The sequence below is a fragment of the Temnothorax longispinosus genome, chromosome 2 (assembly GCF_030848805.1).
Source record: "Temnothorax longispinosus isolate EJ_2023e chromosome 2, Tlon_JGU_v1, whole genome shotgun sequence".
In the NCBI taxonomy this organism is placed as follows: Eukaryota; Metazoa; Arthropoda; class Insecta; order Hymenoptera; family Formicidae; genus Temnothorax; species Temnothorax longispinosus.
Window position 1 is genome coordinate 18,010,274 of NC_092359.1, and position 16,463 is coordinate 18,026,736.

Sequence of the window (16,463 nt, forward strand, 5' to 3'; positions counted from 1 at the left end):
ATAAATTTTTTTCTAATACTTTACTCTTGTAACTAGCTGCACGCTGAGGTTTTCCGCTATTGTTATACTTATTTTGCAAGCAACAAATTTGGAACTTGGATATTTCAAGAGCAACAAATGCAGACAATACGCCAGTACCAAATTTAAACGAGCAACAAATTTTACAAAATTTACTCTTGTAACTAGCTGCACGCTGAGGTTTTTCGCTATTGTTCATATTTATTTTGCAAGCAACAAATTTGGAACTCGGAGATTTCAAGAGCAACAAATTCAGACAATACGCCAGTACCAAATTTAAACAAGCAACAAATTTTTTTCTAATACTTTACTCTTGTAACTAGTTGGACGCTGAGGTTTTCCGCTATTGTTTATATTTATTTTGCAAGCGACAAATTTGGAACTCGGATATTTCGAGAGCAACAAATTCAGACAATACGCCAGCACCAAATTTAAACAAGCAACAAATTTTTTTCTGATACTTTACTCTTATAACTGTCCGCACGCTGAAGTTTTTCGCTGTTATTTACACTTATTTTGCGAGCAACAAATTAGCAACAAATTCTTACGTTATTGTTATGTGTAATTCCGTTATTATATGTATATTGTCACGCTAACTTAATCTTCTTCTAGCGGAACATCGTTTTTTAAGAAAACTTACAGAGCAACAAATTTTTTTCTTTGGCAACTTTTTAGCAACAAATGAGCAACAAATAAATATATTAATTAGAATCGATTCTGCTCACTTTGTTCCGCTAACTTATAAGGTGGCACTCCCGTTAGTCGCAACGTGAATTTTATGAGACGAATGAATAATATGTTTCAGGATTACATATCCATTAGTACTAATCTGTTTTTAGCTCATCTATTTCAAGACACTAGTGACTAGATCTATCAAACGTTGTATTAATACACAAGTCGACACAAACGTCGTTTTATCAGTCTTGGCATTCAAGGAGTAACAAAGAGAGAACGAGACTTGTGTCGACTTATGTCGGTAAATGGAAAGCACCTAATGTGTATTCTTTCAGTTCTATTTATCTCAAATTAAAGTAAGGCACGATTCGACTGACCAACCCGATGCGCAGCAGCGGAGTTGTAAAAAACCGTTAACCTGTAAAATACAAATACGTGTAAATTAATTTGAATTTTTCATACATCTTTTCTCACACGGAAGCATCTAATAACGATGCAATTCCCAGAAAACGACCAATCCCATAACAAATAATAAATAAATAAGTAAGGTACTCACCCAAAGTGCGTTGCTCCGCCGTTGCACGATGCCCCCCAGGCCTCCTCCTCCTCTAAGGTTTCTTCGTTGCACACACGTATGTAGACACACGTATAATACACGGCACAACGCTCGCGACACTTTGTGCACGGCACTCCCGACCCGGTAATCGAACGCGTACTTACTTCATTTTTACGTCGCGATGATAACGTACGATCGTACCAAACTGTGATCTGTTCAACACTCACGACATCCCGCAAATTAATGCGACGCACGAAATGGACGGAGAGGATTTGAAAATCACGCGACCAACTTCACGCGCCAACCGCCGCGGCCCGACGCGACGCTGAGATCAGGCGACATACAGAGGCACGGTCAGGTTAGAAACTTAGGACGGCGTATATACGGACTATTTTGTGACGCAACAGATTAACGCTATACCCATACAAAGCAGAGAGAATCAAGGAAGAGCGAAGCGGATTTACCGGAAATCCGCCCTTTTCCGGCACTGTCGAGCGTACACAGACGTGGTCTCTGCTTTGGTGTGCGTTACCAGTACATTCCCTCCACCTCCACGTAAAACGGGGAGCACACACTTCTGCATAACGCATAATACGTAAGCATAAGAAAACTGATTGGTCTATTTCCTTATGCACATGTGTATATGGACCAATCAACTTTCTTATGCTTACGCATTATGCTTTGTGCAAAAGTGTATGCTCCCCGTTAAGGTCAATCCAGACAAACTTGCATAGCGCATAAACATAAGCATAAGAGATTTGATTGGTCCATATGCATGTGCATAAGGAAATAGACCAATCCGTTTCTTTATGTATATGGTTATGCATCTATGCAAGTTTGTCTGGATAGACCTTTAACGTACTAAACAGCGCGCTGTCCTTGTCATTCTTATGAAGTTTGTCGGAAAATGGCGGAACCAATCAGAGTAGGGAACACTATATATCCGCTGCATTATTCCTTGATTCTCTCTGGTATGTATATATACATACAGACATGCCCTTAGATTTGCCGATAGCGACAGATCTCGAAGGAATAACGCAAAAAGAGTAGAAATGCATGAAGCTACGATCCGCTCGGGAATCGTGACTCGCGACATTTCGCAATACAGAGTCATGGACGAACTCGAAAATCGCAATCACCACTAATTAACGCGTCATCCCCAGTGGCAATGTTACATCCGCTTCAGCGTATGCTTACGCGAACTGAATAACAAATCGCACACGTTCGCCATGCATTTCAAACATTTCAAATTCCGCGAAACTCATCGCGTGTTATTTACGGCTCGTGTATTATATTCTTATGCCCTCGATCCGAAAATAATTGCGTTTAAAATCGGCGAAATAATTATTCCATTCGTCAAACGGCGCGATGGAATAAATAATTTATAATTCCTCTCCCGTTCTGAATTCTATCTCAAATGATTGAATTGTGCGAGACACGCGCGTTGATAAACAGCCCGTCGCTTCGATGCGTTTACGAGACGCTAATTGCGGTAATTAATCAAGCGCGCGCGTTAAGAATTGTTAATTGTACGTGGGTGAGTGTCCACGGTTTCTCCTAGTACCCGTCGCGGCCGTGTTTCGGAGAGGTAATAACACTACGACCCACGGAGTGACCGTTGTCTACCGAGTACCGATACTACCGATTCGAGTCTCATTGTGCGGATGATAACACGCGGCGAGCTTGCGTAAACAAAACGCACCCCGCCCCGAAATAATTAGTCGAATCGAAGTCGATTTGACGTCGATGCGTCGGTTAACTTTTCAAAATATTCAACGTATTATAAAATACACATACACGATAACACGACTAATTTCCTTTCTTTACTTTTTATTTTTCAAATTGATTTCATCGAGTGTGCTATTATTCCTTTTGACGATAAATTAATTCTTTTTGACGATAAAAGTTTGAATAGTTGTTTAATTATTTCATTTAAAACAGAATTATACAATTAAATGTTTATGATTTATTTTCGTTTCCAAAAAAATATATAGAAAGAAAAAACGTTTACTTAATAAAAAAAGCTTTTTTTCCCACAATTTAATAATTCCCGCAAATTTTTATTACACACATTTTTCACTTTGTACCTTTTTTAATATTTAATTCAAGCTCACAGAAACAATGACATATTGGACGGCCAGATAATCGTGCAATACCTACGCATGAGATACGTGCTCGCGCGTGATTCGTTGACTGCCATCGTGGAAAAGTTATTCCTCGTGTGGCGAGAAGTGTAACGAGAGCTCGATATATCAAGCGGTCAAGTTACGCCGTCGTCTCGAGAAATTACAGTTGTCCAAAAGGGCATCGTGATAAATCTCACCGACGCATCTCTGTTTTCCGCACCGCGGTCGCCGAAGGCCGCGAAATTCGGGAGAAATTTGATACACACGATTTATCTCGACTCGACACCTCGCGTTATCCTTTTAGCATCCGTGTCTGATCGGAGCGATGATCGATGCGGCGGATCGGGAATCGGGACGATTAAAGAATTCTCTAAAAAAAATAAACGTCACACGTTGTGCCCTAATGGAAGAATGATGTCGCTTAACTTGAAAATAGTGATACGCACTTATTATATACGATGTAATATTAATATGCAAAATATATATTATGAGATATTTCATGTTAATAAAGCATCTATTAATACTCTTATTAGTAATCCATCACATAAAAGAAAACTGCACGTTGTATGATTATATTATATTAATAAAATATAATGTTAATAATGTATATAATATTAAAATGTAACGTTAAGAACTTGACAAAAATCAAAGGAATATAACAAAATTTTACAAATTATAAAGCACAATTTTTAAATTTCTTTTGACTTCCTAATAACGAAACTTTTTATCTCTTAATTTCCTCCGTCTTTTGTTATCAGCAACATATCGCTTATGACGTTATCCAATGATTCCACGGGGATTTTCTCCTTCCTTTAAAAACTTCACGTTTCCTTGGTCCCCGACTATCGAACGACCTATGAAAACGCGTACATGGCCACGGCATAGCGATAACATCGTTACCAGAGAATGTCTGTCTGTATATATAAGTGTAGAGGAACGGCGGGGCGCGACAGAACGTTAGCAGCGCTAGGTGCAATATAGCCGATCGTTGATCGCCGGTGCACGGACATTTGTGCGATATCCGCTTGTGTACGACGTGATCTAACCGGATTTTCCTTACGCGCTTACGGTTGCGGAGAAAAGCGCGACTCTACTTTCTCGCCTGACGTTTGTCTAACGGTCGGCGAAGATCCGGAGAATCTCGGACGAAAATGGCCACGAAAGTCTGCTACTTCGCGATGTTCGTTGCATTGTTGGCCAGGTCAGTTCTTCTCAGTGGAAATAGCTTATTATTTCTTTTCCTGGATATACAGTGAACATAAATTAAATACCGATTATGTAATCGCTGGTGCGATAATCGAGTCAGGTGCCTGTATCGAGATCTCGCCGCGAATCCAGACCGATTGAATAAGCGCGCACAAACATATACGAACAACTTAATTGCCGCGAGTATTCGCGACACACATTTGTCGAAGCAAATTGTGCGTTTGTTTGCTTGGTCTGCATTCAGCTTTAGCCATTAAAATTTTATTATGAATCGACAAAGTATTTTTAAGTTAAATGCGCTGCGACACTGTTTAGTGTCGCGACAGGACACATTTATAACTGATATCGTCATGTCGTCATGTGCGCATTTAGGTATTCACGGTCGGCGCGTATGAATCATCGTGTTGCATAGATGCGAACATATAGTTTACCATAATTGCGTATACGTGACCGAGCAAACAAATGAAGTGTATAATTATTGATCCCCGATAGTTCTCATGATTTTTTATGTTGCAGTGCTCATCCGGGGGCGAGTGCTCCGGATTGGATGAGAGAATTGAACGAACAAATCAGTGCTATGACTCGCAATATTGAACGGCAGACGCAAGAATTAACCCAACATGTGAATTCGCAAATAGAGAATTCATTGCGACCGGCGCTCGCAGAAGTCGACAAAGCAATTGCGAACCTACCGAAAGGTAATCGATCGTAAAATATTTTATAATGTTGACTGGCTGTTTATTTAATATAGGGATCATGTCTAGAGCATTAATATGTAATAAAAATTAAATCGCATTTAAAATAGCGTGACGCACACTTACCTGTATTTGATATCAATAGATAATCCAAAAGTTGAAAGAATTTTAAAAAGTAATTTTTGCATTGTTTATGCAACTAAAAAATATAATAGAAATCACAGCGATGTATCCGTGTGCACTGAAGCGCATCACGAAATTAAATAGATAACTTTGCACTATTTTATCTAATATATTTTTAAACGTCTGAGTCAAGATTTCCAATTGCAGTTATTTTTCTGTCGTTTCCTGTTTGGAAAATGCCGGAGCATCAATATCTTAATGTAATATGTAAAAATGCAGTCTCTTTCCTATCGCACGCGGAAGAGAGAGGTCGACACGTTTGCATAATAACGATATTCTTTATCGTTGCGAAAGATAGAGAGACGGAGATTCCAAAATCGCATCTCGTTCGCGACGCAGTCGACGTTCCTTTCACTATCGGCCGTGATACGAGAAGCAGACACTCAGCATTCTCTGCTAAGTCTCAAAACGGCCGATTATCCCTTTTGCATTCAATCGGTCCGTTAATTCGTTATCGACGTTTAATTCCGCGCGGAACGTTTACCTATGCAATTAGCACGTAGCTATATCCACGAGCGTATCGAATCGAATAGTGTTATTGGCGATTAGTATCGATAAAAATTTAATCGCCGTAATACCCGCTTGGAATCAAACATCTATGACATTGTAATTTAAAAGCAATTAATCAAGAATTTAATAGGATGTCATAGAGCTGCACTTGCTGGATCGAACAAAATTCTATTGTGATATTACATTATCATTGACGATTAACTAGATTATAGTTTGTTTAAAATAATGTCTGCTTGTAAATAAAATATCAAGTTTCTTCCAAATTTGATCACATTAAAGTAATTTCCGAAATTAAAAGATTAAAAAATGATGTTCTATTTTGCGTGACGATGACAATTCAACATCAGTTTTAAGAGTTTTGAGCTTCCTGAACGTGTAAACATATTTTACATCACACGTGCGTGGAAAGTGGCACATTACGCGCGTGACACGCGCGTAATGGGCCACTTTCCACGCACTTGTAATATAAAATAGGGTGTGTAACACGTGTGTTAAGTTGAAAATTGGACATGCGGGTGACTCGCCTCCGGCTCGTGCGTCCACTCCGCAAGTCCAATTTCCATCTTACAGCACTTGTTACACAAATAACTATTGATGACACGTATTGATAACAGTTATTGCAGTCTTATTTGATCTATCATTAATTATTTATTACGTAAACATTGCGTGACAAGCATCAGGTTATCGCATAATTAATGTTACATAAATAGTAAGAAAAATTAGCTCACAATAAAATTTGTTCGCAGATGCACAAGGACGTATAATAACAAGTGGAAGTGTAATAACAAATGGCGGCAAAATCACAAGATACAGCTATGTAAATGGTATGTCACAAACGATCGAGTCCGGTCATACGCCAGATGGAGAACCGTACGTGCGTCGGATTGAGGAAGAAAACGATGGGAAATATCTTTATCACAACGAGGTTTCTTTCAATCCAAGAACTAATGCCACCGATAAGATTCGCTGGAAGCTGAACCTCACCACTCCAGGTGCCATACCCGAAATCATCACAGACGAAAAGTAAAAACGATACATTCTCGTTTTTATGTTCTATATTATAGTATATAATTTGCATTGCTTAAACCTTATATAAAGGAATTAAGATAAGTTCATAATTGATTAGAAAAAAAGAAGATGAAGCTACAACTGTAAAGCTTTCGACAACAAAATAAATAACGAGAGAAATTATGAATCACGATAATCGCAGAATATTATTGAATTTTTGTTCGTTAGAATTTGATGGCAATGTCAGAAAAATGTGTTTTTCTCATCTATTCTCTTAAGAAGATACGTCGAAAAACGTTGATAAGCGTGTAGTTTGTACGCTTCGCGGAATATCGTTATCTGTCATGCAGAGAGGACGTAAACTGATCGTAAAATGCGACGGTAAAATCGTGAGTTATGCGGTGGGGAAAGTCACACCATTATCGAGTTACGCAAATCGACGAAACGCGAATACGGCTAATTTTTTATTATAATTCTGTAAGAGGAAATTTGAAATAACAAATTTCAATTAAAATATGCACTGGCATTATCGACTTTGCGGTATCAATATCGATATCCGTTCATTGTGGTTTCCTACTATGTATGTTCAGCTGAATAAGCACTCGTTGTGACAAAGAATTCTCCCACTTGTGTACTTTGGCTACATTGCGAATAAAGCCCTTCTCGATTAAAACGCTCGATAAAAACTCTTACCAATGTTTTTATGTACTATTCATTGTTGGTAAAACTGATTATTTGCTACTTAATAAAACTGATTTTAGCACATTAGTTTTTTTTTACTTTTCTTTCAAATAAACGCAATATTAATATTGTTTAAAAGTTATAATTACCATGTAAAACAACGACATAAATTTATGTTCTTTTTAATATCTACTCAACGTTTTATGCTGAAAAAGAATGTTTACTAAGGCTATTAACGACAGTTAACGTAAATGACTGAATATTTTATCACGCATTTTTATGAAAGAGTTGCAAGTGTTAAAGGACGGAATCGCGTCATGTATGTTTTTTAATATACAGACAGAAAACCTATCATTTAATCATAATAAAAACACGAAGTACCGAGAAGGGCGATCGTTTCAATTGAGCAAAGCAAAGAAAAGCGATGAATAAAAAAATGGGAATAAATTTGCACGCGAAAGAGGTTTGACCAATAAAGAATCATTTGTTACGATATACGACTACGAAATTTTCAGGGGAGGATATGGGTGGAGTACCGTTCGCGTTTCGACGCACATACAGAATATTTACACGTATGCGAAACAAACGCGACATACATATATATATTTTTCGCGCAATGGCGTCGAAGTTGTATCCAACAATAAAAATGTCGTTACCAAACGCGTAATTATATTTATAAATGCCATTATCAGTGAAAATGTGTAAAATTGTATACTTATATTATATTTATGTTTTTGATATTTTTACAGTCACCTGGCGAGAAATGCTTTCGGCATATAACTACAGCACTCATTAACATATTTATAGAATTTTATAATGTGCTCGTAAACGTCACTAAAGGCTGGAAAAACGCCGAATTATTCCCCTTCATGTTTCTCTATAAAGTAACACCATAAAGTAAGTTACGACGCAATTTTCACGACTTTGTTTTCATGTAAATGGATTTAGCGCTGAATTCATTTTCTTATAGGTAAACAAAAAAATATATATATACTTATATTATGAATTGCGAAGAATTAAAAGCAGGAAATTGTAAAAATTAAAAACAGAATTATGAAGAATAGCGAGCAGAAATGTATACTCTGAAGAGACGTTTTCTTCGTAAACATTGGATTATTTGAACACATGAATAAAAACGAAAGTAGCAGCGTTTTATCGTGCGTCGAATGCGAACTTTCGAGGCGATACGTACTTTCTTCCCTTTCATCATTCGTCTCTACGCCGTTGCCGATAGATTTACATACGCATACAAAAGGATACGTAATACGAGACTCCCTACGCGCTTCGGAAAAAGATACTCCCACGTGAGTTTCGGTGCGTGCGAGATCGGTCGGTTTTCGGTCTTTCTTTTTTAATGGATGTGGGATCATTGTCTACGCGTAACCACGACCACGAAACACGTGGGCGTAAAATGGTAAGGACTGTAGGGCTATCAGTTTTAGCCCTTGAAATTTTATTATTCTATAGTACTATAAAAACTTGAGTGAAACCGTAAATGTGCATTAATAGAGATGTACATATTTAATCGACCTCTTTGTGGCATTTTCTTTAAAGCAAACCGAAAAAGATAGCCGTGACAAAATAGACTGATAAATAAATTAGAATAAAAACTTGCAGATTTAAAAATGAAATTATTATATAATAATATGCAGATATAAAGTAGAAATTTTGAAGTGACGCAACTGTTTCTATTTTTACATTTTTTTCTTTAGAGGAATATAAAGCTATTTTATGTTATACATTTCTGAAATAAGAGATCTTCTGGCATATACAATCTTGTAAAAATTTATTTACTTTCTATAAAAAATTTAAATGCTATTTCAAAATATCAATTCAATTTTTCTTCTATTTTTAATGATTAACATGCAGTCTCTAGATAGAGATCTAAATAAATGATAAATTGTGCAATCAGAGCATTGTACCCAATCAATGGTGCGTTCAAATAATTTTCTCCCGAACGATTGGACGATTCGGACGCGTATCCTCGAGCGATGCACAATAATTATTCTTTTGCCTTGCACATCGGCGATACGTGTGCTTGCTGCGAGCGAGACGCGCGTTTTCCAAAGCGGAGCATCTATTTTCTCAATCGAACTGAATGCTCTCGAATAGCCGGCGAGCGAATAAAATGGGAATCGCGAGGCGCAGAAGACCATTCCTCGAATATAGTGAAGCTCGCGAAATACAAGCGGCGTGACTTCGTACTGCCTTTTTTATAACTCATTCGTAAAGTTGAGATTTTTCGCGGCAAGTCATTAAAATGCATGACTCTTGCGGAACGGGAAGCTCGGCGAGATGAGATCTCTACGACGGGAATGTCTCGTTAGAGACGCTAATTTGTCAGGACCGCTGACACGGGGATCCCGAAATGCGTCGTTACAGATGGTAATCGTCGGAAGGATGCAGGAGAGGTCCACCCGATGCGCGGTAGCGGAAGCGTCGAGACGGGAGAATGAGCAAGCATCGGAATTCTGAACAGGTATGCAATTCAAGGGAGAATATCTTTTTCTCTCGCATAGGAAAAGAGTTTCCTGGAACAGTGGCGTTTGAAATATGGATTCCATTGTCGATATATGGACGCCGTAAAAATTGCCGTCCCTTTGTTTATGTCTTTTTGAAATGCAATAAAATATACACGCTACTTTGTGTAATGGATTCAATAAAAACTTTTTCATTCTAATATCCACCCAGAAATATGATACAAGAAAATATTTTTAGCTTAATACCTATACGTATAATTTCTATTTTTATCTCAATATTTAACGCGTAATTGCAGATATATATAATTTGATAAAATAGCATCACTTGAATACAATCTTATAAATTGCGTTGCATGACGGAGTCACGCAGGAACTCAATATAGCAAAGTGATCTATTTTACTGACAGAATAACTTTCTACTTGCATTGACTTGAACATCACCTCTTCCTACGATTACGCGATAATAACCCGGTCGACGTCTTTATTCCACGAGACTTTTTACGTCGAAGTGCCGCGATAGCGGCGCTAATTACTACGGAGATACGGTAAGGATATTTATGTGTGTCTCCTCCTTTTCTCACTCGTACGCACACACGCGCCGTATTTGCCGTTACGAGTGCAAGGTGATCCGGCCTAAGAGGTAATAACAACGCGCGCGATCGCCCCCCCCTTTCTTCGTATCTTCGGTCCGGATGCGAATTCTTTTAGAAAATTTCACCGTCATCATATTAATTTCTACTTTATATGCCGATTGCAACGAGCTACGAACCGCGGTATGGGCGCGTGCCTCGTAACTCATCAGAAATTATGCAGCGCGGTGCCACTTCGACGTTTCGTTACTTTACGAGGGTGCAACCTCGGCGCTCCTCTTCGTCTCTCTCTTCCCCTTCTTTCTCTCCCTTTCGTTTCCTTTCATCCGCATTGAGCTTTTCGGATCACGCGCGAGTGGATTTCGAGGAGAACTGAGAAGATTGGATGAACTCGGGGAGATTGAAAGAAGACAGAATTTCGAGCGAATTTCGATTTCCAGTGCTGCAGATATGATATGTCGTATCAAATAATAAACGCGAATATCACATTTTTATGATTCCAACTTTCATATCTCGATGAGATGTCAAAATATTTATTTATCGGAATCATATCGCCTTCTTGGATAATGCTTAAAAGATGAAAAATTTAACGAAATCTTACACTCGTTTGTCCATAAAAGATAGAACGATTTCTCGTACAAGTGTTGTTTATTGTGAATCTGCTCGGGTTTATCGGCCGCGACATACGTTTGATAATGTCGCCACCGATATTTCTCCCGGCGCTTATTAGCGCCGTCGCTATTATCGGACACGCTCGGTCATATTTTTTGCGATTTTATCACCGTGCGCTCCTTTAAAGTAATTTAAACACCGTCCACGGAAAACACATGCGTGCACCGACAAAAATACGAGGTAATAACCGAATGCGGTTGCCGCCAGTCGAACGAAGTCTCTCGAACGATTCTCTCGCGGGTCCATGGAGTTTCACTCACATCGAGGGGCTACCAACTTAATTTCTACTTTATATACCAATTATGCCATCTCGAAGCGCACGACTACGCGACACGACGCGGCCGTTCGTAACTCGTCGCGAATTATGGTTGGCATTATCGCTTCGACGTCTCGTTAGTTTACGAGGCAGCGGTTCCTCTGCCCTCCCTGGTCAACTCCGATCACACTTTCCCGATTCGCCCGCGGCCGCTTGTGTGCGGCCGTTTCGTTTACCGTTCCAAAGCGTGACTAAGATGGTTTTGGTCATTAAGTAGCAATAAACGTGCTGCCACGGGCGTACGAGCTTGATCTTTAACTTAGAAAGCAATAAAAAGATTTATTCAGCTTATATAGCTTTAATATATAAAAAACTTCAAAATTAAAATTAATTAAAGCTCCATTATATATTTATAATTGTTATCTACAATTTTTATAGTTCAAGATTGTCGTCGGTTATCAGAAAAAGAGGTAATATTATGTGGATTAGTCGACCGCGCTTTGCTGCTAATCGCGTAGTAAAATAACTTCAGATTATAGAGAAAGATCCTTTCTACAATTTTTCTTGCAGCAGGAGAATTAAATCTAGTATTATACATTTCAAGCCGTGCATTCTGGCACATTTAATTCCGGGGTGAATGTAAAATATAGAACTTTCTAAAGCGTAAAAAGATCTTAAAATGGTAAACCACGGCATATCCGAGCATCGGAAGGCGAAAATAACGTAGGAGAAATTCGTGCAATATCCTACGCGGAAATGGATGGATCTGTGCGGGAAGGCACATTATTTTCTTTTTTCTGGCGAGCGATAATCTCTCTCGAGGGCGTCGTCACTTTCTACTAGATATTTCCTTATCTACGATGGCACAATGAAGCTATAAACTTCCAAGGTAGTAGAACATTCGCCGGGCGATTTTATGGCTTATGACTTTATTTCTTTATGACCTCTCATTTTCGGGGGACATTCTATATTTAAGCGACATTTCTTAGTTGCAGTGTATTCACCTCGCACCGTTCTTTTTATAAACTACCGCAGGTGAAGTCTATGGACGAAAATAATCCACGGCTATAAACGAGTTTGCCGAAAGTCATTTACGATTCGAGTCTTCGATTCGAAGGCGTAAGATTAGGATAAAGAAGAGCAATCATTTTCTTGCATAATTAATTTTTCTTGGGTTTATTGTGTACGAAATATATTCACCCTCTGCCGCCCTCTGGTACGTAGTCCTAATTGCATTTTTTATTATCCGTAATAACAGATCTCCTTAAAGCTAGTGTAAAAGTATTATAAAAATTAATTTTCTTTGAATAAATTTTCTGCTTTATACTATTTAATTAAAATATCACGGTAAACTGTTTATCTTTCTGTATTAAATTTTTTTGCAGCAATTTTTGTTGCAACGCAGGACGTTTTTTAATTAAAGTTAGGCAGCAATCATAGGCAACAATCATAATCGCAAACGATTATCGTTTCAGAACGCGTGACAGCGTTTCTTTTAGACAACTTAGAATGATCTCACGCCTTGTTAGCCGCCGCTTTTAGTTCAGCTTTAGTTACCATTAAAATTGAAAGAACGTGACAGGTAGAAACCCAAATCTCGTTAGCGCGTGCTTTCCTTTCTCGTTTATTATTCCATCTTTTATTCTGCCCTTTAATCTCCGAATGCGTGCGGCGATTCCTAGGAAGACTCCCTGCTATCTTTCGTGTTAACGAAGATATAGACCATTTCTGATTTCTCGTAAATTTAGGATGTATGCTCTTTATTCATGAACTGTATTTCATTTCATGATCGTCAGTAATTTGGTCCCTAAATACAAAATAACGTGTGATATGATTACGCGTACATATAAAAGTAGCAATTATCAAGTAATATGATATCTACACTTTATATAAATTGTAATTATTTCTCGACAGTCTGACAAATAATCACAAGTTTATTTATATGTAAGACATGTAAGTATAACATTTTTAAAATACTATAATAATACTATAATACTGTAATAATGTCGTATTATGTTATATTAATTGAATAATCGGTGCATAATGAAACGATAAAGTTATGCAAAGTCTTATATGTTTATCAGTCCCCGTCGAAAATATATCGCATAAAAAAGACAATTTTTAGTGGATAGATAGCGTGCAAAATATCTCGTGATTATGCGTGCCAGAGACGCGCGGAGCAGAAAAGGGATATGTACGGGGTACCTTAAATGGTAATGCCCCGGGCTTTTGCCCCCAAATCGCGATCTCTCCGGATTTCATTCTGTCTCTCTTTCCCTCTCGTTTTTCTTCCGTCACTCTCTGTCATTCTAGAAACACGCGCACACTTTGCGTCTCTTGTTTCTTCTTACGACGGTTATCAAGCAACGTATCTCACGATCGAATATCTTTGAAGAAAGGTCGTAAAGTTGATACGTGACGCCGAGGAATTAGATTGTCATCGCGCTAAGTTCCCTGTGTGTTATTTTAAACACATGTCCATTGGCACCTGTCTTAATTTGAGCGATCACAGTTGACTTAGTCATTTCTTGCTCGTAAATCATTGTCTCAATCTTTTCATTACCACTGTTTTTCTTCATCGGAGAATAACAACAGCACGTGCGATAGGTAATACGAGCAAGACAGATCCTAAAACTTCTTGACAAATCATATTACAAGCATTACTTTATATGCAAATACATCCATCTTCTTCCAAAATTGTGAGCACGAAGGCTTGCCGATACAACGTCAAATTAATCTTACTCACAAGCAGATTTAGGACGGAGATGTTGCGCCCTCAATCTTGTACGAAAGATCTCGAGGTGAAACGCGTCGGATGATGATAATTTCTTATCGACGCGTAAATTCAACGTTCGTGTAAATTCTCGTTTTCTTCTTTTTTTTTCAATCCTTTATAATTTCGCAAACGCACATTCCTCTAAAAACGTATTCAGTTTCGTGTACGTTCGCATAAGGAACGTTCTGAAAAACTCGCGCTGTTCTCCTTTCCATCGTAAAGTCATTTTGTGGCGAGTCAATTTTGCTTGCACGCGAACCTTACGTGATATCTCGTGAAACCCGGTATTTTATTTCTCTCACAAAGGATCATATTCGAGCAACAACGTCCTTTTTGGTGCAGCGCCCAAAGACGAATTCTGGGACGCAAATGATGGATTTACTGTTAAACGCACACAATGCGTTAAGCACCCGGAAAGACTTGGAGACTTGAGGACTCGATGTGTATACTTATTCTTTTGTACGGCTGAACATACAATGAACACGGAGAACGCACAAACGTTAAAGAACTGTATTATTAGACGCTTTATCATTCAACTGCGAAATGCGGACATTTCTCTGAGAGAATTACGAATTTAATTACATTTTTTCCCTCATTCGCGGACGAAATGCCTCGTCCGAGTTTTATGTCGTTAATTTGTCGCTGGCTATAATGCAGATAAATCTAATTCTACTTTTTCTTTAGAGTAGAGAGAATAATTAAATTTTACACAGACTACAGTAATTAAATTTTTCAACGTCTAATTCTGACTCTAGCTTGGCTCTCAAATTACTTTTTATATCCGTTTTATTTCGTTGAGTAAGAGATTCGCGGATCTTAATCCGAAAAAAGAAAAAGGAAAGAACGAGCATGACCCGTTATTGGCACAGTCGACTTCGAGTTACGTTTCATTCGGAGCGATCAATGACGCGTGCATAAATAGATAGCCGACATGCGTAAAATGCTGAGAAGCGCGTTTCTCTCACTCGCAACTGAATCGTGTCCCCTTCGGCGAAATGTTATGGATATCGGTTAAGAATCTTTAAAGTGCTCCGTATCTACCTTTAGAATGCTCCATTAAACAGAGGACACATCTAAATTTTATTTATATCTAAATAATACAATGCCGTAGATGTGCGTGGTAGAAGCACAATACAAGTAGATAAGAATCAGAACTACATTTACCGCTGAATTCGTGACACGAAAATAATTTTATCTAAATGTTAAATAGTGTCGATATGCGTCTAACTGTTCGCCTAATACTCCAAGGTACACAAATCGTTCGCTTCTCACGCGACTTTTATGTGTGTACTACACTCTCGTATGTCGATACGTACGTGCGTGCGTGCGTGCGTGCGTACGCCGCGTGGCACGGCGATGCCAATGGCCTGGACAGGTATGTGGGTGATGTCCGTTTTCTCGAGTATCGCATTTAGAGACGGAGACCGCGGGATTTGTCTGTCGGGTAAAGAGAGAGCCTCGTTCCTTTCATTCTCGCCCGCGACTCCCCTCGTCCATCCTCGGCCACGTTTCCGCTCCTCTCCGCTCTTCTCACGGGATGGACTCTCGCGTGGTCCCGCTATCCTTCACCAGCTCCCGGACCAGCAGCGGCGAGATTCCGTCGCGTCGCGGAGTCTGCGGCGTCAAGCGGTTTAATGAAACGTCGAACGGAATCGAATATTTCTCAAGTTATCGGCCGTCCATTACTTCTCGCTTTGACAAGCGTATGCGCCGCCGAGTATTCGCATGAATTAACCTTTGTCCGGACAGGTCGCGCGTAATTCTCCCGCCACGCTTCTCCACTTCCACGAAGTGACTCCTGATTCGCGGCCTTAGCCTTTGCGTCAATTATGCGGCGTTAATAGGTTCATTGAATGATCGGAGACTGGAGAAGCGATGTCGAATTGCCGCGTTGAATTGGCACAATGCAGCATGCATGAAGTACTTTTGTACTACAATAATCTGACGCGGCAAAAGTTCAATTAGACGTGAGATATCGCTTAACAATAGCAAACAAATTTAAAGAAATATGCATTGTTCAAGTTACAGCAA

The 16,463-nt window shown here is 38.9% G+C and overlaps 1 protein-coding gene and 1 long non-coding RNA gene across 3 annotated transcripts; one reads left to right on the forward strand and one right to left on the reverse strand.

Annotated features, from left to right (window-relative positions):
* Nucleotides 1–764: 764 nt before the first annotated feature.
* Nucleotides 765–5,563, reverse strand: LOC139825339 (uncharacterized). 2 transcript variants are annotated; one of them, XR_011735510.1, is made up of 3 exons: nucleotides 5,403–5,563; nucleotides 1,250–3,745; nucleotides 765–1,111 (listed from the first exon to the last, which is right to left on the reverse strand). It is a non-coding gene; the product is annotated as an uncharacterized lncRNA (long non-coding RNA). The 2 variants fall into 2 exon arrangements; XR_011735509.1 differs by lacking the exon at nucleotides 5,403–5,563 and having other exon boundaries at nucleotides 1,250–3,830.
* On the forward strand, nucleotides 4,307–8,318 carry LOC139825337 (uncharacterized). The gene is made up of 3 exons (XM_071797992.1): nucleotides 4,307–4,576; nucleotides 5,098–5,279; nucleotides 6,716–8,318. The coding sequence occupies exons 1-3, from the start codon at nucleotides 4,527–4,529 to the stop codon at nucleotides 6,994–6,996; spliced, it is 513 nt and encodes a 170-aa protein (XP_071654093.1). The 5' UTR covers nucleotides 4,307–4,526; the 3' UTR covers nucleotides 6,997–8,318.
* The last annotated feature ends 8,145 nt before the right edge of the window (nucleotides 8,319–16,463 follow it).

Bases quoted from the DNA above. Each gene is read 5' to 3' on its own strand.
- LOC139825337 (XM_071797992.1), top strand. From the start codon at position 4,527: ATGGCCACGAAAGTCTGCTACTTCGCGATGTTCGTTGCATTGTTGGCC. The intron at 4,577-5,097 runs GTCAGTTCTTCT...TTTATGTTGCAG, and splicing joins TTCGTTGCATTGTTGGCCAG to TGCTCATCCGGGGGCGAGTG. The intron at 5,280-6,715 runs GTAATCGATCGT...ATTTGTTCGCAG, and splicing joins AATTGCGAACCTACCGAAAG to ATGCACAAGGACGTATAATA.